Raw genomic sequence first — 24,028 nt, forward strand, 5'->3', positions numbered from 1 at the left:
CTAGGAAGCTAGCAGCGATAGTCGTAATATGTGTTTCCTTTATCTAATATTAATAAACCTTAGGAGCACGAGATACGCAAATAGAGATGTAGTTTTGCCTTTCTCCGTGTTGCTTGCCAGTGAATATTCAGGTGAATCCCTTAAACATACCGCCTCCTAATAATCTTGTAAAACAGTTTTATCTAAAAAGAGGCAGGTGATATGCTAATCGAAGAAAGCAAATCAAATCCAAAGGTAACCACGTTTTGGCTGGTGGTTGTGCATGACTATTGGCTAGTTCCTTTGCTGCACCTGACCATGAGACTGTGTGTTGCAGTCCTTTTACATAACAAATATTTGGAGCAGTTCTAGTAGACCTGCTAATTGGTAACTAGTCAGAGATACCGAAAGATTTTATACTTAAATAAGACGCCTTATGTCATCTTCATTCATCCTCGATCTGCTAATTGGTAATCTGGTTGTGTGGACCCTTGATGCTTGACAAGATCTTGACATATCATTGCTGGGTAGAGTGGGTGTGTTGTAGCATGTTGATGCATTAGTGAAATGCTCATCGTCGAAAAAACGAAATAAAGTGTCATGTTGCCTTGCAGCCTAATAATCTCTTATTGGTGGAATTGTTCAGAAGTTATTTAGTTATTTATTGCAATGTTGGCGAAACTTGAGCCTCTTGTTCGCTCGCAGGTGATTCGAACGGAGAAGAGCTACATTCCTACTAGCTTAGCTTCCAGATGCTGGGAGGGTCTTCTGTGGACTGTTATGGGTGCATCAAATATGCCTAACCAGTCTGCATCCCAGCTATTGACCCGTGTAAGAATCATCCCCCTGATCCAGAAAGATGTAGAAGCCTCGGCTGGTCATGACTTTGCGGCCCTTGACGACGCTGAAGTACCGCATGGCGAGAAACTTCTCTTGGCGCTGCAAGGCAGCCTCGACTCGTCAAAGCAAGAGGAGGTGCTGGCCGCGGTACTCGCCGCTCTGAAGGTCTCGATGCACAAGATGCTGGTGAAGAAGAACTACTCGGAGGAGCGCAGGGAGCAGAGGAAGAGGGGCAGGAACGACAAGAAGATCAAGAACTAGCTTTTGTTGGGCCTGAAACAGTACCAAATTACACAGGTCCTCGTTGTTGTGTTGTAGCATGAGAAACTGAGCGCGAGAAAGAAATGTATTGACAAGTTGTAAGAGTAGACCAGATTCAGCAAAATTTTCTTGTGACAAATTGTGCCGGGTGCTTAAGCTAACCGCTTCAGTCGAAATGCCGCGATGATGATAGATGTAATTTGGAGTATGTAGTTAGATGCGAATTAAATGCTATTGACCGAAGAATAATAATGATTTTCTGTCAGATAATCACGTGAATTGCAAACTTATCATACAAGTGGATTCAATCTACACCAAAGTCGCCGGTCCAAGACAATCAACTACACGCATCGCGATCATGTACTAATTAACAAAAGAGGCGAGTTCGTTTTCGGAACGCATCGAATTGCTGCGGCTCTTAATTAACTCTGATTGCTTCGCCGTCGTGATCTCGAGCCCTCGACTCGACTGAAGGCGTGGCTGGGAGGGCACGAGGAGAATCCGGCCTGCGCGTTGTCTCTTTGCCGTGACACGACCGCCGATATGACGGCGGCGGGGACAAGGCTCTTCTCTGTTCCTTTGCCCGGCGATGCAAAACAAAAGTTTCCGTGCAATCATCACCTTTCATCTCGGCGTGTACGAACCAGAGAGCGAGCGGCTGCCGCACATGTCGTGTCTTGCGTTCGAAGGGAGAATATTTCCTGGCTCCCCTCGTAGGTTTGTCGCCTACGCCTCGTCTGACATTCAAATGGCGGCGATTTACACAAGAATAACCCAAAAGTGAAAGAAAAGCACAGAATGACCCTCCGGCGAAACTATTTCACCAATCTAACCATTTTGTGTGGCGCCCCTCCCACGGGCGCCACACATGCCTATGTGGCTCCCCTCCTGCCGGCGCCACTGTCCCAGCCGACGTGGCCCCCTCGCCGCTGAGCTGGTGCGCCCATCCGACGTGGCAGCATGTGTGGCGCCCCTCCCAACGGCGCCACACATGCACTTGTAATTGCCCAAAACATACTGTGAGACAAATCCTTTGGGCCTTAGCCGTTTTGCGAGGCTCGATGTGTGGCGCCGATGCCACGGGCGCCACACTAGCCTGTGTGGCGCCGATGCCACGGGCGCCACACATAGAGGCTCGCGAAAACGGCTAAGGACTTATCGTCCGGAGCCCCTGGATGTTTTCGACCTAATAGTTCATATAAGTTGGCATGTGTGGCGCCGATGCCACGGGCGCCACACTAGCATTTGTGGCGCCAGTGGGAAGGGCGCCACACATTGACTTGTGTTAAAAACATGAAAAATCCTACCAAACTCCAACAGTTACGAGTACAACATTGGACACAACAAGTAGCAATTTCATGACATACACATATAACACTTCATAGGTCACATTGTAGCACGTAGATTCAAACAACAAGTAGCATTACAGACCATGGTTCGAAATGACATAGGGTTCACAAATCGATACTTATGAATATAGAGTTCACAACAACACGTAGCACATCCTAGTAGCGTCCTCGACGTGCCGTCCTCGCGGGCTGCTTCCGGACGGCCATCCTCTTCGTCCGCTGCCGTGGCTGTTGTTGTTGCTGCTCCTGCTGCTCCTGCTCCTCCTCCTGCTCCTCCTGCTCCTCCTCCTCCTCCTCATCTGAAGAGAACGGCTCGTCGTTCCTCATCCTCGACAAAGCTGATCTCCGCGGCGGCCCGTCATCCTCCTCAGTGACAACCTTCTTTCCTCGGTTGACATAATCTTCCGGAGTATACCGGTTTGGAGCCTTGCCCCTTGGCTTGAACTGGTAAGCTGACCGTGGGGCTTGCTTGGAGGTATGCTTTGGAAGTATGCCTTGACTCAGAATTAGGTCGTCCTCAGGAATCTTCACAAACATGAACACATGAGATTACAAAAGTTGAAATTAGTAAGAACATGTTTGACAGCAACAAAATAGTCCATACCTCCCGCTCTTCTGAAGAGGAAGATGTAGTGATTTCGCCTTCCCGGCAACCTAGCAAGCTGGCTAACCGCCGCATCTTTCGTGCAGTGTTCTGCGTCATGCCGTTAATGGTTACAAAGCCACCACATCATAGTACCGTACATTCAAAGTTGGTGATCATACCTTAATGAAATACCGCAACGGTCCGACAGGCTTTTCATCTCTCCCGCTCTGCTCCCACATAACCTCGCACTCCTCAGCTGTTTTTTGGATCTCCTCCCGCTGTGACAAACATAGCATACACAATTGAAGCGAGCACATGGCAATCTAGATGATGTACTAGTTAGTGAGAGAATCCATTACCACGAAGTTCAGCTCGGAAGCAATAGAAGTCGATCTCCCTCTGCGAGCAAAGGTGTCGTGCTGGCTTTGCCCAACCTCATCGAACTGGATGGGGTCGTCCAAGATCTCCTCAGGATACACGTGCTTAACTAACTCGATACGCGTGTTCTCATGGAACCACTCGAGGTAGTTGTTGAAAGCGGCGAAGTCGTGAGGCACAATCTGCTCAGGGCCAGCATTCCGTGCCGCTTCCAAACAGTGTTGGAACGCTGCGATGTGGCCGCTATGATGGACTGGCCAATTTGTGATCTTCCTCTGCCGCTGCCTATCAAGCCTGCAAGAATCAACAAGTTAGTTTGTACCTCTTCTATCAAGAATCTTCCATCGCATGATTCCAGAAGTTTACCTATGAAGCGCCTTGTCCGTGTCTTGCCACAGTGGTGGGCACTCCTGATACAGCCCAAACTGTCTCATCACTCTTTGCGGCTGGTGGTGTTCAACAAGCCACATGCATATGAGTGGGCAGCGCATACGCCAGAACCGCGCCTCCTCCGTGCACTTGTGGTTGAGGTCAGCCATCCCCGCGCCAATACGGTAGTAGCTACCATATGGCTCCCATTCCACCTGCAGCATACAAATATTTAGAACATGCCAGTAGAATCAATCAAAACTAGGATTGCAACTCCGCAGTGATCGGTTACCTGCTCAGCGGTAAGAGTGTCCAACTCCGCAGTGTACTGCCTGTACATAACCATTGGATCGCTCGTCATCTCTGAGACATTGTCCCAAAGGTATGCCCAAGTGGGCTCCCGATCAGGAAAGTGAGGGTGATGAGGCCATGGCCTCTCGGTGAGTGTCCTAGGCGGCCCAACTGATAGGCGGTCCCAGCTCCATACGGAAAGTAGGAGCATGCATCCACCAATACCGCCGCTCCCAGACCTGCGACAAGCTTCGTCCAACTGCGCACATAATACATTTGGTTAGTACTTTGTCTAGCACACTACTATAGGAAAATAGTACATAGAGCAAATCATCACCTGCCGGTAGAGGTAGGCAAGTGCCGCTGTTCCCCAACTCCACCGGTTATCCAACACCGTAAGCGCCTTCAGCCAACACCAATGGGCCAGCTCCCCCCCCCCCCACTGTCAGGAAAGAGAGTCCTCGAAATCATGTACCATAAGTACACGCGGGCGTACGTCCCCCGAGTGTCCTCGTCGGCCTCTTCCGGGCATTCTCCAAAGTTAGTCCTGATCCATTCGAAAGACGCGCCGGCGGGAGCTCTCTTCTTTGGTTCTGTTGGCAGCGGAGGAGCCCTGCCAATAAGGTCCTCCATCTGTCTCCGCCACCCATCAGAAGCTGTGTTCATACACAGTGGCTCGCCCTGAATAGGTAGTCCAAACATCATGGAAACATCAAGTGGAAGGTGTGAGTCTCCGGCCTCCACCGGTCGACAAGGGCGGTGAGTGCCGAGGGGTTCATGTGTGGCCCCCTGATGACCCACAAGTATAGGGGATCGCAACAGTCTTCGCGGGTAGTATAACCCAATTTATTGATTCGACACAAGGGGAGACAAAGAATACTTGGAGGCCTTAACAGCGGAGTTGTCAATTCAGCTGCACCTGGAAACAGACTTGCTCGCAAGAGTTTATCAGTAGTAACAGTTTTATAGCAGTAGCAGTAGTGAAATAACAGCAGCTGAGTAACAGAGACAGCAGTAGTGATTATAGTAAACAGCAGGATTAAAATACTGTAGGCACGGGGACGGATGACGGGCGTTGCATGGATAAGAGAAACTCATGTAACAATCATAGCAGGGCATTTGCAGATAATAATAAAACGGTGTCCAAGTACAAAGCAATCAATAGGCATGTGTTCCAATTATAGTCGTACGTGCTCGCAATGAGAAACTTGCACAACATCTTTTGTCCTACCAGCCGGTGGCAGCCGGGCCTCAAGGGAATCTACTGGATATTAAGGTACTCCTTTTAATAGAGTACCGGAGCAAAGCATTAACACTCCGTGAACACATGTGATCCTCACATCACTACCATCCCCTCCGGTTGTCCCGATTCTTGTCACTTCGGGGCCATTGGTTCCGGACAGCGACATGTGTATACAACTTGTAGGTAAGACCATAAACAATGAATATCATGATGAAATAATAACATATTCAGATCTGAGATCATGGCACTCGGGCCCGAGTGACAAGCATTAAGCATAACAAGTTGCAACAATATCATCAAAGTACCAATTACGGACACTAGGCACTATGCCCTAACAATCTTATGCTATTACATGACCAATCTCATCCAATCCCTACCATCCCCTTCGGCCTACAGCGGGGGAATTACTCACACATGGATGGGGGAAGCATGGCTGGTTGATGGAGAGGCGTCGGTGATGATGATGGCGATGATCTCTGATACGTCTCCGACGTATCGATAATTTCTTGTGTTCCATGCCACATTATTGATGTTATCTACATGTTTTATGCACACTTTATGTCATATTCGTGCATTTTCTGGAACTAACCTATTAACAAGATGCCGAAGTGCCAGTTCCTGTTTTCTGTTGTTTTTGGTTTCAGAAATCCTAGTAACGAAATATTCTCGGAATCGGACGAAATCAACGCCCAGGTTCCTATTTTGCCCGGAAGCATCCAGAACACACGAGAACCGCCAGAGAGGGGACACAGGCCCACCAAACCCTAGGCCGGCGCGGCCAGGGGGGGACCCGCGCCCCCCTATAGTGTGGGCCCCCCAGAAGTCCACCGACCTTGCCCTTCCGCCTATTTAAAGCCTCCGTCGCGAAAACCCTGATACGATCGACGAAACCCACAGAAACCTTCCAGAGCCGCCGCCATCGCGAAGCCAAGATCTGGGGGACAGGAGTCTCTGCTCCGGCACGCCGCCGGAACGGGGAAGTGCCCCCGGAAGGCTTCTCCATCGACACCACCGCCATCTTCATCACCGCTGCTGTCTCCCATGAGGAGGGAGTAGTTCTCCATCGAGGCTCGGGGCTGTACCGGTAGCTATGTGGTTCATCTCTCTCCTATGTACTTCAATACAATAATCTCATGAGCTGCCTTACATGATTGAGATTCATATGATGATGCTTGTAATCTAGATGTCGTTATGCTAGTCAAGTGAATTTTACTTATGTGATCTCCGGAGACTCCTTGTCCCACGTGTGTAAAGGTGACAGTGTGTGCACCGTGTGGGTCTCTTAGGCTATATTTCACAGAATACTTATTCACTGTTATGAATGGCATAGTGAAGTGCTTATTTATATCTCTTTATGATTGCAATATGTTTTGTATCACAATTTATCTATGTGCTACTCTAGCAATGTTATTAAAGTAGTTTTATTCCTCCTGCACGGTGTAATGGTGACAGTGTGTGCATCCGTGTTAGTACTTGGCGTAGGCTATGATTATGATCTCTTGTAGATTATGAAGTTAACTATTGCTATGATGGTATTGATGAGATCTATTCCTCCTTTCTTACCATGAAGGTGACAGTGTGCATGCTACGTTAGTACTTGGTTTAGTTGTATTGATCTATCTTACACTCTAAGGTTACTTAAATATGAACATTGAATTGTGGAGCTTGTTAACTCCGGTATTGAGGGTTCGTGTAATCCTACGCAATGTGTTCATCATCCAACAAGAGAGTGTAGAGTATGCATTTATCTATTCTGTTATGTGATCAAAGTTGAGAGTGTCCACTAGTGAAAGTCTAATCCCTAGGCCTTGTTCCTAAATACTGCTATCGCTGCTTGTTTACTGTTTTACTGCGTTACTACTGCTGCGTTACTACTGCTTGTTTACTGTCCTGGGCAAAGCACTTTTCTGGTTCCGTTGCTACTGCTTATTCATACCACCTGTATTTCACTATCTCTTCGCCGAACTAGTGCACCTATTAGGTGTGTTGGGGACACAAGAGACTTCTTGCTTTGTGGTTGCAGGGTTGCATGAGAGGGATATCTTTGACCTCTTCCTCCCTGAGTTCGATAAACCTTGGGTGATCCACTTAAGGGAAAACTTGCTGCTGTTCTACAAACCTCTGCTCTTGGAGGCCCAACACTGTCTACAGGAAAAGGAGGGGGCGTAGACATCAAGCTATTTTCTGGCGCCGTTGCCGGGGAGGAAAGGTAAAAGGTACTCACACTCCGGATCTCGGCTACTAAGCTATTTTCCGGCGCCGTAAGTACTCGAAGCTATTTCCTTTAGATCCTGCAATTGCATCTTTTTGTTTCTTGTTTACACTAGTTTGGCATAATGGACAAAAATGAGCTTCTTATTCTATTTCCTGATTTAAGACATGGATGGTTTGATCCGAAAATTAAAAAACCCATGGAACATATTAGCATGAACACATTGAATACCATTGTTGCTAATGATATGGAAAATTCTAAGCTTGGGGAAGCTGGTTTTGATGAGCATGATCTTTTTAGTCCCGCAAGCATTGAGGAGAAAATTTACTTTGATGATACTTTGCCTCCTATTTATGATGATTATAATGATAGTAGTCTTTTAGTACCACCTGTTATGGAGGATAAATTTGATTATGATTACAATATGCCTCCTATATTTAATGATGAGAATAATAATGATAGCTACTTTGTTGAATTTGCTCCCACTACAACTAATAAAATTGACTATGCTTATGTGGAGAGTAATAATTTTATGCATGAGACTCATGATAAGAATGCTTTATGTGATAGTTATATTGTTGAGTTTGCTCATGATGCTACTGAAAGTTATTATGAGAGAGGAAAATATGGTTGTAGAAATTTTCATGTTACTAAAATGCCTCTCTATGTGCTGAAATTTTTGAAACTACACTTGTTTTATCTCTCTATGCTTGTTGCATTATGCTTCTTGAACTTGTTTATTTACAAGATTCCTTTTCATAGGAAGCATGTTAGGCTTAAAGTTGTTTTTAATTTGCTTCTTGATGCTCTCTTTTGCTTCAAATACTATTTCTTGCGAGTGCATCATTAAAACTGCTGAGCCCATCTTAATGGCTATAAAGAAAGAACTTCTTGGGAGATAACCCATGTGTTATTTTGCTACAGTACTTTGTTTTATATTTGTGTCTTGGAAGTTGTTTACTACTGTAGCAACCTCTCCTTATCTTAGTTTTGTGTTTTGTTGTGCCAAGTGAAGCCTCTAATCGAAGGTTGATACTAGATTTGGATTTCTGCGCAGAAACAGATTTCTATCTGTCACGAATCTGGGCTGTTTTCTCTGTAGGTAACTCATAAAAATATGCCAATTTACGTGCGTGTTCCTCAGATATGTACGCAACTTTCATTAGTTTTGAGTTTTCTGATCTGAGCAACGGAAGTATTTATTAAAAATTCGTCTTTACGGACTGTTCTGTTTTGACAGATTCTGCCTTTTATTTCGCATTGCTTCTTTCGCTGTGTTGGGTGGATTTCTTTGTTCCATTACCTTCCAGTAGCTTTGAGCAATGTCCAGAAGTGTTAAGAATGATTGTGTCACCTCTGAACATGTGATTTTTTGATTATGTACTAACCGCTCTAATGAAGTTTATGAGAAGTTTGGTGTGAAGGAAGTTTTCAAGGGTCAAGAGAGGAGGATGATATACTATGATCAAGAAGAGTGAAAAGTCTAAGCTTGGGGATGCCCCGGTGGTTCACCCCTGCATATATCAAGAAGACTCAAGCGTCTAAGCTTGGGGATGCCCAAGGCATCCCCTTCTTCATCAACAAATTATCAGGTTCATTCTCTTGAAACTATATTTTTATTCGGTCACATCTTATGTGCTTTACTTGGAGCGTCTGTGTGCTTTTATTTTTATTTGTGTTTGAATAAATTGGATTACATCATGCTTGTGTGGGAGAGAGACACGCTCTGCTGGTTCGTATGAACACATGTGTTCTTAGCTTTTAATTTTCATGGCGAAGGTTGAAACTGCTTCGTTAAATTGTTATATGGTTGGAATTGGAAAATGATACATGTAGTAATTGCTATAATGTCTTGGATAATGTGATACTTGGCAATTGTTGTGCTCATGTTTAAGCTCTTGCATCATATGCTTTGCAACCATTAATGAAGAAATACATAGAGCATGCTAAAATTTGGTTTGCATATTTGGTCTCTCTAAGGTCTAGATAATTTCTAGTATTGAGTTTGAACAACAAGGAAGACGGTGTAGATTCTTATAATGTTTACAATATGTATTTTATGTGATTTTTGCTGCACCGGTTCATCCTTGTGTTTGTTTCAAATAACCTTGCTAGCCTAAACCTTGTATCGAGAGGGAATACTTCTCATGCATCCAAAATCCTTGAACCAACCACTATGCCATTTGTGTCCACCATACCTACCTACTACATGGTATTTTTCCGCCATTCCAAAGTAAATTGCTGGAGTGCTACCTTTAAATTTCCATTCTTCACCTTTACAATATATAGCTCATGGGACAAATAGCCTAAAAACTATTGTGGTATTGAATATGTACTTATGCACTTTATCTCTTATTAAGTTGCTCGTTGTGCGATAACCATGTTCACTGGGGACACCATCAACTATTCTTTGTTGAATTTCATGTGAGTTGCTATGCATGTTCGTCTTGTCTGAAGTAAGAGAGATCTACCACCTTATGGTTAAGCATGCATATTGTTAGAGAAGAACATTGGGCCGCTAACTAAAGCCATGATCCATGGTGGAAGTTTCAGTTTTGGACATATATCCTCAATCTCATATGAGAATAATAATTGTTGCCACATGCTTATGCATTAAATAGGACTCCATTATCTGTTGTCTATGTTGTCCTGGTATGGATGTCTAAGTTGAGAATAATCAATAGCGAGAAATCCGATGCGAGCTTTCTCCTTAGACCTTTGTACAGGCGGCATAGAGGTACCCCTTTGTGACACTTGGTTAAAACATGTGCATTGCGATGATCCCGGTAGTCCAAGCTAATTAGGACAAGGTGCGGGCACTATTAGTACACTATGCATGAGGCTTGCAACTTATAAGATATAATTTACATGATACATATGCTTTATTACTACCGTTGACAAAATTGTTTCATGTTTTCAAAATCAAAGCTCTAGCACAAATATAGCAATCGATGCTTTCCTCTATGGAGGACCATTCTTTTACTTTTATTGTTGAGTCAGTTCACCTATTTCTCTCCACCTCAAGAAGCAAACACTTGTGTGAACTGTGCATTGATTCCTACATACTTGCATATTGCACTTATTATATTACTCTATGTTGACAATATCCATGAGATATACATGTTATAAGTTGAAAGCAACCGTTGAAACTTAATCTTCCTTTGTGTTGCTTCAATACCTTTACTTTGATTTATTGCTTTATGAGTTAACTCTTATGCAAGACTTATTGATGCTTGTCTTTAAGTACTATTCATGAAAAGTCTTTGCTATATGATTCACTTGTTTACTCATGTCATGTACATTGTTTTGATCGCTGCATTCACTACATATGCTTTACAAATAGTATGATCAAGGTTATGATGGCATGTCACTCCAGAAATTATCTTTGTTATCGTTTTACCTGCTCGGGACGAGCAGAACTAAGCTTGGGGATGCTGATACGTCTCCGACGTATCGATAATTTCTTGTGTTCCATGCCACATTATTGATGTTATCTACATGTTTTATGCACACTTTATGTCATATTCGTGCATTTTCTGGAACTAACCTATTAACAAGATGCCGAAGTGCCAGTTCCTGTTTTCTGCTGTTTTTGGTTTCAGAAATCCTAGTAACGAAATATTCTCGGAATCGGACGAAATCAACGCCCAGGTTCCTATTTTGCCCGGAAGCATCCAGAACACACGAGAACCGCTAGAGAGGGGGCACAGGCCCACCAAACCCTAGGCCGGCACGGCCAGGGGGGACCCGCGCCCCCCTATAGTGTGGGCCCCCAGAAGTCCACCGACCTTGCCCTTCCGCCTATTTAAAGCCTCCGTCGCGAAAACCCTGATACGATCGACGAAACCCACAGAAACCTTCCAGAGCCGCCGCCATCGCGAAGCCAAGATCTGGGGGATAGGAGTCTCTGTTCCGGCACGCCGCCGGAATGGGGAAGTGCCCCCCGGAAGGCTTCTCCATCGACACCACCGCCATCTTCATCACCGCTGCTGTCTCCCATGAGGAGGGAGTAGTTCTCCATCGAGGCTTGGGGCTGTACCGGTAGCTATGTGGTTCATCTCTCTCCTATGTACTTCAATACAATAATCTCATGAGCTGCCTTACATGATTGAGATTCATATGATGATGCTTGTAATCTAGATGTCGTTATGCTAGTCAAGTGAATTTTACTTATGTGATCTCCGGAGACTCCTTGTCCCACGTGTGTAAAGGTGACAGTGTGTGCACCGTGTGGGTCTCTTAGGCTATATTTCACAGAATACTTATTCACTGTTATGAATGGCATAGTGAAGTGCTTATTTATATCTCTTTATGATTGCAATATGTTTTGTATCACAATTTATCTATGTGCTACTCTAGCAATGTTATTAAAGTAGTTTTATTCCTCCTGCACGGTGTAATGGTGACAGTGTGTGCATCCGTGTTAGTACTTGGCGTAGGCTATGATTATGATCTCTTGTAGATTATGAAGTTAACTATTGCTATGATGGTATTGATGAGATCTATTCCTCCTTTCTTAGCATGAAGGTGACAGTGTGCATGCTACGTTAGTACTTGGTTTAGTCGTATTGATCTATCTTACACTCTAAGGTTACTTAAATATGAACATTGAATTGTGGAGCTTGTTAACTCCGGCATTGAGGGTTCGTGTAATCCTACGCAATGTGTTCATCATCCAACAAGAGAGTGTAGAGTATGCATTTATCTATTCTGTTATGTGATCAAAGTTGAGAGTGTCCACTAGTGAAAGTCTAATCCCTAGGCCTTGTTCCTAAATACTGCTATCGCTGCTTGTTTACTGTTTTACTGCGTTACTACTGTTGCGTTACTACTGCTTGTTTACTGTCCTGGGCAAAGCACTTTTCTGGTGTCGTTGCTACTGCTTATTCATACCACCTGTATTTCACTATCTCTTCGCCGAACTAGTGCACCTATTAGGTGTGTTGGGGACACAAGAGACTTCTTGCTTTGTGGTTGCAGGGTTGCATGAGAGGGATATCTTTGACCTCTTCCTCCCTGAGTTCGATAAACCTTGGGTGATCCACTTAAGGGAAAACTTGCTGCTGTTCTACAAACCTCTGCTCTTGGAGGCCCAACACTATCTACAGGAAAAGGAGGGGGCGTAGACATCAATCTCCTCCAATTCCCCGTCCCGGCGGAGTGCCAGAACGGAGACTTCTGGCTCCCAAGACGGAGTTTCGTGATGTGGCGGCGTTCTGGAGGCTTTCTGGCGACTTCGACTTCTCCCCGTGCGTTTTTAGGTCGAAGGCAATATATAGTCCGAAGGAGGGCGTCGGAGGCCGGCCGAGGGGGCCACACCACAGGGCCGCGCGGGCCCCCCTGGGCCGCGCCGCCTTATGGTGTGGGGCCCTCGGGCCTCCACCTGACTTGTCCTTCTGGCTCCGTCGCATTGGGGAAAATAGGGTCTTCTCGCATAAATTCCGAGGATTTTCTGAAAGTTGGATTTCTGCAGAAAAACGAGACACTGTGAGCAGCTGCTGAAAACAGCGTTAGTTCGTGTTAGTTGCATCCAAAATACACAAATTAGAGGCAAAACAATAGCAAAAGTGTTCGGGAAAGTAGATACGTTTTGGACGTATCAACTCCCCCAAGCTTAGCTTATTGCTTGTCCTCAAGCAATTCAGTTAACAACTGAGCGATAAAAGAACTTTCACGAACACATTTGCTCATATGATGTATATATTCTCATGCTATGGATAACACTTAGGCAGTTCATAATGAGATGCATACAAATAAGATCATCTAACAGCTATGTCAATCATGGAGAGGTACCAACAATTAATAATAAGCATCATGAATCATGTCTATAAGCAGGATTGCAATGTTCATAAGAGAGTATGATAAAGTGGTATCTCGCTTGCCCGTATTTGATCGGCAAAACATAAATGCCTGTGCACCTCTCAAGTTCATAGAAATACTAGAAGTAGTGATTGTCAAAGATAAAAGCATCAAAGTTATACCACAATCAATCATATTTTGAGACAAGCATATTATACTAAGAATGACAGTTGTGCTCTCAAGATAGTGCTCAAAGAAAGAATGGAGACACAACATAAAAGTAAAAGATTGACCCTTCGCAGAGGGAAGCAGGGATTAACATGCGCTAGAGCTTTTCATTTTTAAAACAGGAGTAAAATTATTTTGAGAGGTGTTTGTTGTTGTCAACGAATGGTAATGGGTACACCAACTACCTCGCCAACCGGACTTCCAAGAGCGGCTCCCATGAATTATTTTTATGTTTATGTGGCACTCCTTCCAACCTTTCTTTCACAAACCATGGCTAACCGAATCCTCGGGTGCCTGCCAACAATCACATAACATGAAGGAGTGCCTTTTTATTTTAGTTTTATTATGATGACACTCCCCCCAACCTTTGCTTACACAAGCCATGGCTAACCGAATCCTTCGGGTGCCGTCCAACGATCACATACCATGGAGGAGTGTCTATTTAAGTTAATTAATTTGGGACTGGGAATCCCATTGCCAGCTCTTTTTGCAAAATTATTGGATAAGCGGATGTGCCACTAGTCCATAATGAAAGTCCGTCAAAAGTAAATGACAAGGTTGAAAGTTGAACACCACATACTTCCTCATGAGCTATGAAACATAAACACAAATTGAGAAATATTTTGAAGGTTTTAAAGGTAGCGCATGAGAATTTACTTGGAATGGTTTGAAATGCCATGCATAGGTATTTATGGTGGACACTTTGGAACAACTTGGTTTTCAGGTGTTTGGAAGCACGAGCAGCGTTCCCGCTCAGTACAAGTGAAGGCTAGCAAAAGACTAGGGAGCGACAAATCAAGAGAGCAGTAACTGTCATAATCATGCTTGCGGCAAAATAAATTAACGGAGACATAAAAGTGATACAAGAACTCTGAAGCAATATAAATCATCGAGGCTTAATTGACTTTTGTTCAGTCATATGCATGCGTGAGCATGTGCCAAGTCGATATAAATGAATTATTCAGAGGAGGATACCACAATGCCATACCTACTTATGAATAAAACAATGCAAGCAAACATCCATGACATGCTACTCATATTAATAAATTGGAGCTAAACATGAGAGATCATGAACTACTAGACTTTCTCAAATGACATATACCTCACATGAATCATCTAAGCATGCTCACATGGATGAGTATATGTACAAAAATGAAAACAAATAGAGTTCATACCAGCCTCTCACCACAATCCAATTGTCGTAGATCGTCATTATTGCCTTTCACTTGTGTAGCTTGGATAATATGAAATGAAAACCACGCTCCAGCCACCGAAGACCATTGAACTCAAAATGAACTTTACAAACCAAAGAAGAACAGCAAATATTTTTGGAGTTTTTTAATTGGAAACAAGAACAAAAGGAAACAAGCGAACAAAGCAAAATCTTTTTGGGTTTTTTTATAGCAAACTAGCAATAGCAAATAAAGCGAAACAAATGCAAGAAACCAAAGCAAACAAATGGTGAAGAGAAACAACAGAAATATTTTTGGTCTTTTTGTGTTTTAGGAAAGAAACAAAGCAAAAACAAGAAATAGCAAACTAGAAAAGTCACATAAACACAAAGCAGCACAAATTCGTCAAACTTGACAGCAGTACAGTACTCGATTTTTAAGAAATTCTTCCACTGCTCAAATCGAAAAGTGTTCAGCTAATGAAAGTTCGATAACAACCTGGGGAACATGCACAAAAATTGGCTTCGCAAAATACTGTTCTGGCTATTTTTGGGAATTTTTTCGGTAACAGTCCAGAATCTGTTTTCAGGCAGCACTTCCCCAAATATCATCTCCCTCTCATTAGAAAACCACTCAAACAAACTAAACAAGTATATACAAGTATCCAGCAATCATAATATGCAAAGAATGAGTGATGCCGGTATACCTCCCCCCAAGCTTAGGCTTTTGGCCTAAGTGGAGTTCAACCCCAGCGAGGGTCGCTGTTCCTCGTCGGTGGATAATGCATGGCGTAGTCGTAGTAAGGTTCCTGTGCAGAAGAAAAGCGTGGAGGCTCCGCATGCCCAAAATGTTGATGCGAGGAACTTGCTGCATCAGATGATGAGTCGAGGTGTTTCTCGACCTCCTCTGTGTTGCCTCTTGCATGATGGCCTCCTCCCTCTATGTGTGCATTCAGTGCACTTTCTGTGACTGACCAATCCTCCCTGGAATCAAGGTTAAATAGAACAGGTGCAGGCAATCTCACTAGTTTTTCAGTTTTCTTAGTTGTTCTCCAAGACTTCTTGTAAAATGTTATCTTGTAAGATAGGTTACCCAAATTAGATGAATCAGAAACAAATTCATGTCGGATCATAGAGACTATGTCAAGTTTTTCTATGGAAAGTTGAATATCAAGATGATGAGGTTCTACATTATGCAAAGCTAGTAAACGAGAGGCGATGAGACCCCCAAAAATTCCTCCTTTCTCACGGTTAGTAGCAAGTCTATAAGCTATCAATGCCCCCAAATTATAAGTCTTACTACCTTGCAGTGCAGCAGCTAGAAAAGCTAAATCCTGGATAGATAGTTTACCATCATTCCTTCTAGCAAGAACGCATTTAGTAATGAAATAAGCAAAGTAGCGGATAGCTGGGAGTTGAATGCTAGTGATTTTACCACCATCGTCTGAGAAACTCCTTCCATGACAAATCATCTCGAAGAGGCTTAAGAGCTCTCGCGGCGATCCCCTTATCTTCTCGCATGACCCCCATTGCGGTACTCTAATTGCTGTACAAAAATCATTGAATGGCAAGTTGACAGTTTTATTACAAATCTTATATTGAACCATGGGGTTAGATCGCGACCAATTGAACTTAAAATCCTGCACAACAGACATAGTCAATTTTGCATATTGGCATGGTTCTCCATCAACAAAATCACTCAACCCTGCACGAGAAATTAGATTCTGAACATCTTCCAGTATTCCTGCGCTTCTCATGAAATCCGTGCACGGGTAGTAAGAGGGGTATACTCCCTCTTCGCGGTTCACTCTCATGACTTGTTGCACCTCCAATTCTTGTTGGTTTAGTTGATATTTATTCCACTTCATTTTCTGAAATTTTTCAACAAACAATATAAAATTTGATTTGGTGACATATAATCAAGGGGAACTACTATAGGAACTTGCTAGAGTACTAATCATGCATCAAAACTAGTTTATACAACTTAGAACAAGCATGCAAGCTCACTAAACATGTTACCTACAACAGCAAAATATTCAAGATATACTCAACCAAACAAATTCTACTTGGATAGGCGGAGGAGTCACATACCGGAGAGCAAATGTGCCAAATTTCAGACAGAAATCTGGGCTGAGCAAAGAGATCGAAAAATCCTGAGCTCTTGAGCAAAAACGTGAGTGAGAGAAAGCTGGTGCGAGTTTTTTCGGGAGAGAGAAGAGTCTGGGAGAAAGAGATGAAGTAGTGGGGCAAGGAGGGGCCCACACCACAGGGTGGCGCGCCCCCCTCCTTGGCCGCGTCGTCTGGTGGTGTGGCACCCTGGGGTGCCCCACAGGTCATCCTCTGGTGCTCCCAGGTGCCTCTTCGAAAAATAGGACCAACGGTATAATTTTTGTGAATTTGTGAAAACTTTGAAAAATGCACATTTCTGGGTATTAAGTTTATTATTACTGGCCAGGAAAATTTTTGAAATCTCTAATTAACTAAGGAACTTTGCAAATCAAAAGTGCTACAGCAAATAAGACAAGTGGAGGAAGAAAGAAATGTTGTTTACCTCCTCTATGCATATAAAAAGTATTCGTTAACAAGGTTGATCAAGTCTTGCCACCAAATAAATTTTACATAGCATATGAAGAAATAAACCTCAAATCAATCATGTTACCTTGAATTGTATCGATATGGATCCAATCATAAGATTTTGATAACCTTCTTTAGGATCATATATAGGATAATCAATAGTTCCAATTTTGATAGTTCTCACATTAGAAATAGTATTGACTCCACATACTTTATCAATCCTCTTGGGGAAATAGACGGTATGCTCCTTATCATCAACATTGAAAGTAACCTTTCCTTTATTGCAATCAATAACAGCCCCTGCGGTGTTAAGAAAAGGTCTCCCAAGAATAATAGACATATTATCATCTTCAGGCATTTCCAACACAACAAAATCAGTTAATATCAAGCAGTTATTAGTAACTTGAACAGGAACATCCTCACATATACCAACAGGAATAGCAGTAGATTTATCAGCCATTTGCAAAGATATATCAGTAGGTATCAATTTATCTAAATAAAGTCTCTTATAAAGAGAAAAAGGCATAACACTAACACCAGCTCCCAAATCACATAGAGCAGTTTTAACATAATTATTCTTAATAGAACAAGGAATAGTAGGCATACCTGGGTCGCCCAACTTCTTTGGAACTTTGCCATTGAAAGAGTAATTAGCAAGCATAGTGGAAATCTCCTCATTGGGGATTTTCCTTTTGTTAGTAACAATATCTTTCATATACTTTGAATAAGGAGGCAATTTAATAGCATCAGTCAAAGGGATTTGCAAGAATAAAAGTTTCATCCAATCACAGAATTTATTATAGTGTTCTTCTTCCTTTGATTTTAGTTTCTTAGCAGGAAAGGGCATTTGCTTTTGTACCCAAGGTTCTCTTTCATTACCATGTTTCTTAGCAATAAAATCTTCTTTAGTATACTTTTTATTTTTATCATGCTTGTCATATTCATCTTCAACCTCTTCTTTATCAGAAGCATCATTCTTATCATTATCATTATCATTATTATGTTCATTACCACTTTCAGTTTCAGCATCAGAAATAGAAATACTATTAGGATCATTAACAGGTTCAGAGGATTCTACAACATTTTTATGTTTCTTCTTCTTTTTCTTCTTAGAAGGAGCACTAGGTTCAATGCGTTGAGAATCTTGTTCAATTCTTTGGGGATGCCCTTCAGGATATAGAGGATCCTGGGTAGAGACATCACCTCTAGTTGTTACTTCATAAGCATGTTTCTCTTTAGAATTATTTTTTAATAAGTCATTTTGCACTTTAGTGAGTTGATCAATTTGAGTTTGAATCATTTGAAAATGTTTAACAAGCATCTTAACATCATTGGAGGTTCTCTCCACAATATCATGCAAATTGCTAATAGCTTGAGAATTTTCCATTAGATGATTCTCTACTCTCATATTAAAATTTTCTTGCTTAACAATATAATTATCAAACTCATCTAAGCATTGCGCAGGAGGTTTTGAATACGGAATATCTTCCCTAGTAAAGCGTTGAAGGGAGTTTACCTCGATCATGGATGAAGGGGGAATTATCTCACATATATCTTCTATGGGAGGTAGATTCTTCACATCTTCGGATTTAATACATTTCTCCTTGAGAGACTTCTTGGCTTCCCTCATATCTTCATCATTCAATTCAATTAAACCCCTCTTCTTCAATATTGGCGTTGGAGTTGGTTCAGGTGTATTCCAATCATCATGATTCCGGCTTATTCTAGCCAATAATTCTTCAGCTTCGTCTGGAGTTCTTTTCCTGAAAACAGAACCAGCACAACTATCCAAATATGCTCTAGATTCAATGGTTAGTCCACTATAAAATATATCAAGTAGATCATTCTTTTCTAAATCATGTCCAGGTCGAGCTCTGATAAGAGAACAAAATCTTGCCCATGCCGCAGGCAATTTCTCTTCATCTCCCTGGTCAAACCTATAAATTCTCTGTAAAGCAGCATGTTGAGCACTAGCAGGAAAGTATTTCCGAAAGAAAACATCATGCAAATCAGCTGGACTTTTAATAGAACCAGGAGGCAAATTATTATACCAAGTTTTAGCATCATCCTTTAATGAGAAAGGAAAATTTTTAATGACAAAGTAAGTATGCATCTTGTCATCATCAGAAAACAAGCTACTCATAGAAGAAAGTTCGTTCATGTGTTCTACAGCACTTTCTTTTTCAGTACCACAAAAGGGTGCTTTCTCTACAATAGCTATATGAGATAGATCAAGAGAAAAATCATAATCTTTATCCTTAATGCATATAGGAGATGTGGCAAATTTAGGATCAGGAGATAGCTTATGTCTAACAGTATATTGTGTAAGAAACTTTTTAATATTTCTTGCATCAGCAGTAGCATTGCATCTATTAATTAAATCATCATTAAGCTCCACATAATCTTCATCAGGATCATCACTAGAATAATCAAGTTCAGGTGAACTAACAGGTGTAGTGGCATTTTCATTAGGAGTTTCAGCATTTTCAATTTGTCTAGACCTAGCAATTGTAGCATCTAGAAAGGATCCCAACGAACCACTATCATCAAGCACAGCAGAAACATTATCAATATTATGAGAGTTTTCAGATTCAGCAGACGTACCAGCTTGTGGCGGTGAAACAAGTTGACTTATCACAGATGGTGAATCAAGAGTAGCAGAGGTACTCAGAGTTGTACCTTTTCTTGTAGTGGATGATAATATGGCGACTTTAGAATCGCGAGCTTTACCCATGATGGAGAATTTGCAGCGAACAATATCAATCCAAGTGAACTTCCAAATAAAGCTATGCTCCCCGGCAACGGCGCCAGAAAACAGTCTTGATGACCCACAAGTATAGGGGATCGCAGCAGTCTTCGCGGGTAGTATAACCCAATTTATTGATTCGACACAAGGGGAGACAAAGAATACTTGGAGGCCTTAACAGCGGAGTTGTCAATTCAGCTGCACCAGGAAACAGACTTGCCCGCAAGAGTTTATCGATCAGAATAGTTTTATAGCAAAGAGCAGTAGTGAAATAACAGCAGCAGAGTAACAGAGACAGCAGTAGTGATTATAGTAAACAGCAGGATTAAAATACTGTAGGCACGGGGACGGATGACGGGCGTTGCATGGATAAGACAAACTCATGTAACAATCATAGCAGGGCATTTGCAGATAATAATAAAACGGTGTCCAAGTACAAAGCAATCAATAGGCATGTGTTCCAATTATAGTCGTACGTGCTCGCAATGAGAAACTTGCACAACATCTTTTGTCCCACCAGCCGGTGGCAGCCGGGCCTCAAGGGAATCTACTGGATATTAAGGTACTCCTTTTAATAGAGTACCGGAGCAAAGCATTAACACTCCGTGAACACATGTGATCCTCACATCACTACCATCCCCTCCGATTGTCCCGATTCTTGTCACTTCGGGGCCATTGGTTCCGGACAGCGACATGTGTATACAACTTGCAGGTAAGACCATAAACAATGAATATCATGATGAAATAATAACATGTTTAGATCTGAGATCATGGCACTCGAGCCCTAGTGACAAGCATTAAGCATAACAAGTTGCAACAATATCATCAAAGTACCAATTACGGACACTAGGCACTATGCCCTAACAATCTTATGCTATTACATGACCAATCTCATCCAATCCCTACCATCCCCTTCGGCCTACAGCGGGGGAATTACTCACACATGGATGGGGGAAGCATGGCTGGTTGATGGAGAGGCGTCGATGATGATGATGGCGATGATCTCCTCCAATTCCCCGTCCCGGCGGAGTGCCAGAACGGAGACTTCTGGCTCCCGAGACGGAGTTTCGCGATGTGGCGGCGTTCTGGAGGCTTTCTGGCGACTTCGACTTCTCCCCGTGCGTTTTTAGGTCGAAGGCAATATATAGTCCGAAGGAGGGCGTCGGAGGCCGGCCGAGGGGGCCACACCACAGGGCCGCGCGGGCCCCCCTGGGCCGCGCCGCCTTATGGTGTGGGGCCCTCGGGCCTCCACCTGACTTGTCCTTCTGGCTCCGTCAGTATTCTGGGAAAATAGGGTCTTCTGCATAAATTCCGAGGATTTTCCTAAAAGTTGGATTTCTGCACAAAAACGAGACACCAGAGCAGTTCTGCTGAAAACAGCGTTAGTCCGTGTTCGTTGCATCCAAAATACACAAATTAGAGGCAAAACAATAGCAAAAGTGTTCGGGAAAGTAGATACGTTTTGGACGTATCACCCCCCACGGCTTACAAGGGATATGAACAGCATAAGACCGGTAGGCCGGATGAACTCCGTGTACCTCTCGTCATACGGTATATCCGCTGTGCCATGGTAACGAATCTTCAAAGGGTGAAGATCCGTTCCCCTCTCCGTCATATGAACAGCCCGGTGCACCCTGTCGTACTCTTCATCCAGAAGCCACACCATCCTACATGTTTACACAACCATATTATGAGTCATTCCACTAACAAAAATGAGCAACACATACATGAGAGTTCATATCCAAATACATGAGAGTTCCATACATACACACATACATTCATATCTAGGGTTCCAACAAATATTTGGTTCAAATATGAGTTATTCCATCACAAATAGTAGACATTTCAAGACATACATACATAAAATTTGAACACATACATAGCCATTTTATATCTACATAGCCAAATCTAGGGTTCATATCCAAATCCACCAACATATCCAAATTTAGGGTTCATATCCAAATCCACTAACATATCTAGGGTTCCTACACATACACATTCAACACTTACATAGCCATTTCAACACATACATAGCCATTTCAACACATACATGTAAAATTTCATATCTAGGGTTCCAACAAATCTAGGGTTCATATCCAAATCCACCAACATATCCAAATCTTGCTAGGTTCAGAGCCAAATGCACTAACATATCAATGGTTCATATCTAAATCTACCAACATGAATTTCCATGTCTAGGGTTCATACCCAAATCTACCAAATCCACCAACAATAGTGGACGAATCAGAGGGAATCGAAGGGGGATACCTTGAGGAATGGAGGAGGAAGGACTTGGCCGGATAGATCTGACGATTCCTTGGTCGATTTGGTGGGGGGGCGAAGGGGAGGCGGGCGGCGGCGGTTGGGGAGGAGAAGCAGAGAGGAAGAGAAAGAAGAAAGAGAGGGTCGGGCTGGGCGCGGGCGCCACACTTAAGTGGATGTGTGGCGCCCGTGGCATCGGCGCCACACAGGCTAGTGTGGCGCCCGTGGCATCGGTGCCACACATCGAGCCTCGCAAAACGGCTAAGTCCCAGAGGATTTGTCTCACAGTATGTTTTGGGCAATTACAAGTGCATGTGTGGCGCCGTTGGGAGGGGCGCCACACATGCTGCCACGTCGGATGGGCGCACCAGCTCAGCGGCGAGGGGGCCACGTCGGCTGGGACAGTGGCGCCGGCAGGAGGGGAGCCACATGGGCATGTGTGGCGCCCGTGGGAGGGGCGCCACACAAAAGGGTTAGATTGGTGAAATAGTTTCGCCGGAGGGTTAGTCTGTGCTTTTCTTTCACTTTTGGGTTATTTTTGTGTAAATCGCCCCAAATGGCGTCGTGTACAAACCAAAACATATATATTGTACAGTTGCAACTTGCAATAAGGATGAAAATGACTACGGTATAAGTATGATAGAGCAATCTCGTACTTATACCCATATAGTTTTTTTTTGCGTTTAACTAGAGAGCTTTATTCAAACATAAGCGCTCGCTAGACAGTCAGCCAGAAGGCAGCTGAACAGAAAGCTAGGAGTCTCGTCCATCCAGCTCTCGGTCACATTCAGAGTGCTCGCATGCTTTGCACAAAGATGCGCCGGGTAGTTGGATGTCCTTATTACATGCTGAATATCAAAAGAAATAAACGACGAAGCTAGCTCTCCAATCTCTTCTAACAAAGGAGCCACAATAGATTGGGAATTGTGGCGAGTCTTCCAGAGGTTAACTACCTCCATACAGTCCGTCTCCATGATCACTCGTGAGATGCCACGAAGTCTGGCGAAGAGAACCCCTTCACGCAGCGCCATGCTCTCAACAATGAGAGGATCCGTGATCCCGAGAAGAGGCTTACTCCAAGCACCAATAAGGCAGCTGACTATGCAACCTGGACACGGCTGGCGCCCTCCTGATGCAGGTTGTGTCAAAATCAACACCGACGGCGCGATCAATTTTGCTATAGTTAGCGGGTGGAAATTATACCCATGCTCGTACATATGGGCATGACATTTTACCCATACTTATTGGATACCCAGCGGGTAGATAAAATAATACACAAGTTATTCACAATTCTATCTTGTTCGAGAGGCAATTTGACAAAAAAAAATCAACTATCTCAACTAAATAACAAGTAGTTGTGTATATGACAATTATCAAAAGTTAGAAATCACAATCTCATTCTCAGAACTCATAAGTCAACAAGTTATACTAGACAAGTCATATAACAAATTGGCAATTGATGATAATTGATGGCTGCTCCGCTGCATAGGTTGGAGCTTCACGAGTAAGGTTCACATAACAGCATAAACACGTATGATATAGGTGTACCCACGGGTAAGAGCATCTCCAGTCGCGTCCCCCAAAGGGATTTGGGGCGCGCCGGACAGAAAATGCGTTCCAGCCGCGTCCCCCAAAGCCCATTTTTGTCTGGCGCGCCCCGATACGGTGTCCGGCGCCCCGAGCCCGTCGCCGTCCCACAGGGAACGCACCGGGGACGCCGGACACAACGAAAAGCGAGAC

The 24,028-nt window shown here is 43.3% G+C and overlaps 1 protein-coding gene across 1 annotated transcript in view; it reads left to right on the forward strand.

Moving 5' to 3' along the window:
* The window catches only part of LOC127292869 (uncharacterized), a 39,197-nt gene extending 37,978 nt beyond the window's left edge, over nucleotides 1-1,219 (forward strand). Inside the window, exon 11 of the mRNA XM_051322384.2 lies at nucleotides 685-1,219. Within this exon, the coding sequence (XP_051178344.1) occupies nucleotides 685-1,080 (396 nt within the window). The 3' untranslated portion in view covers nucleotides 1,081-1,219. The remainder of the gene's footprint in view (nucleotides 1-684) is intronic.
* The last annotated feature ends 22,809 nt before the right edge of the window (nucleotides 1,220-24,028 follow it).

This window comes from Lolium perenne, chromosome 4, assembly GCF_019359855.2.
Source record: "Lolium perenne isolate Kyuss_39 chromosome 4, Kyuss_2.0, whole genome shotgun sequence".
Classification (NCBI taxonomy): domain Eukaryota; kingdom Viridiplantae; phylum Streptophyta; class Magnoliopsida; order Poales; family Poaceae; genus Lolium; species Lolium perenne.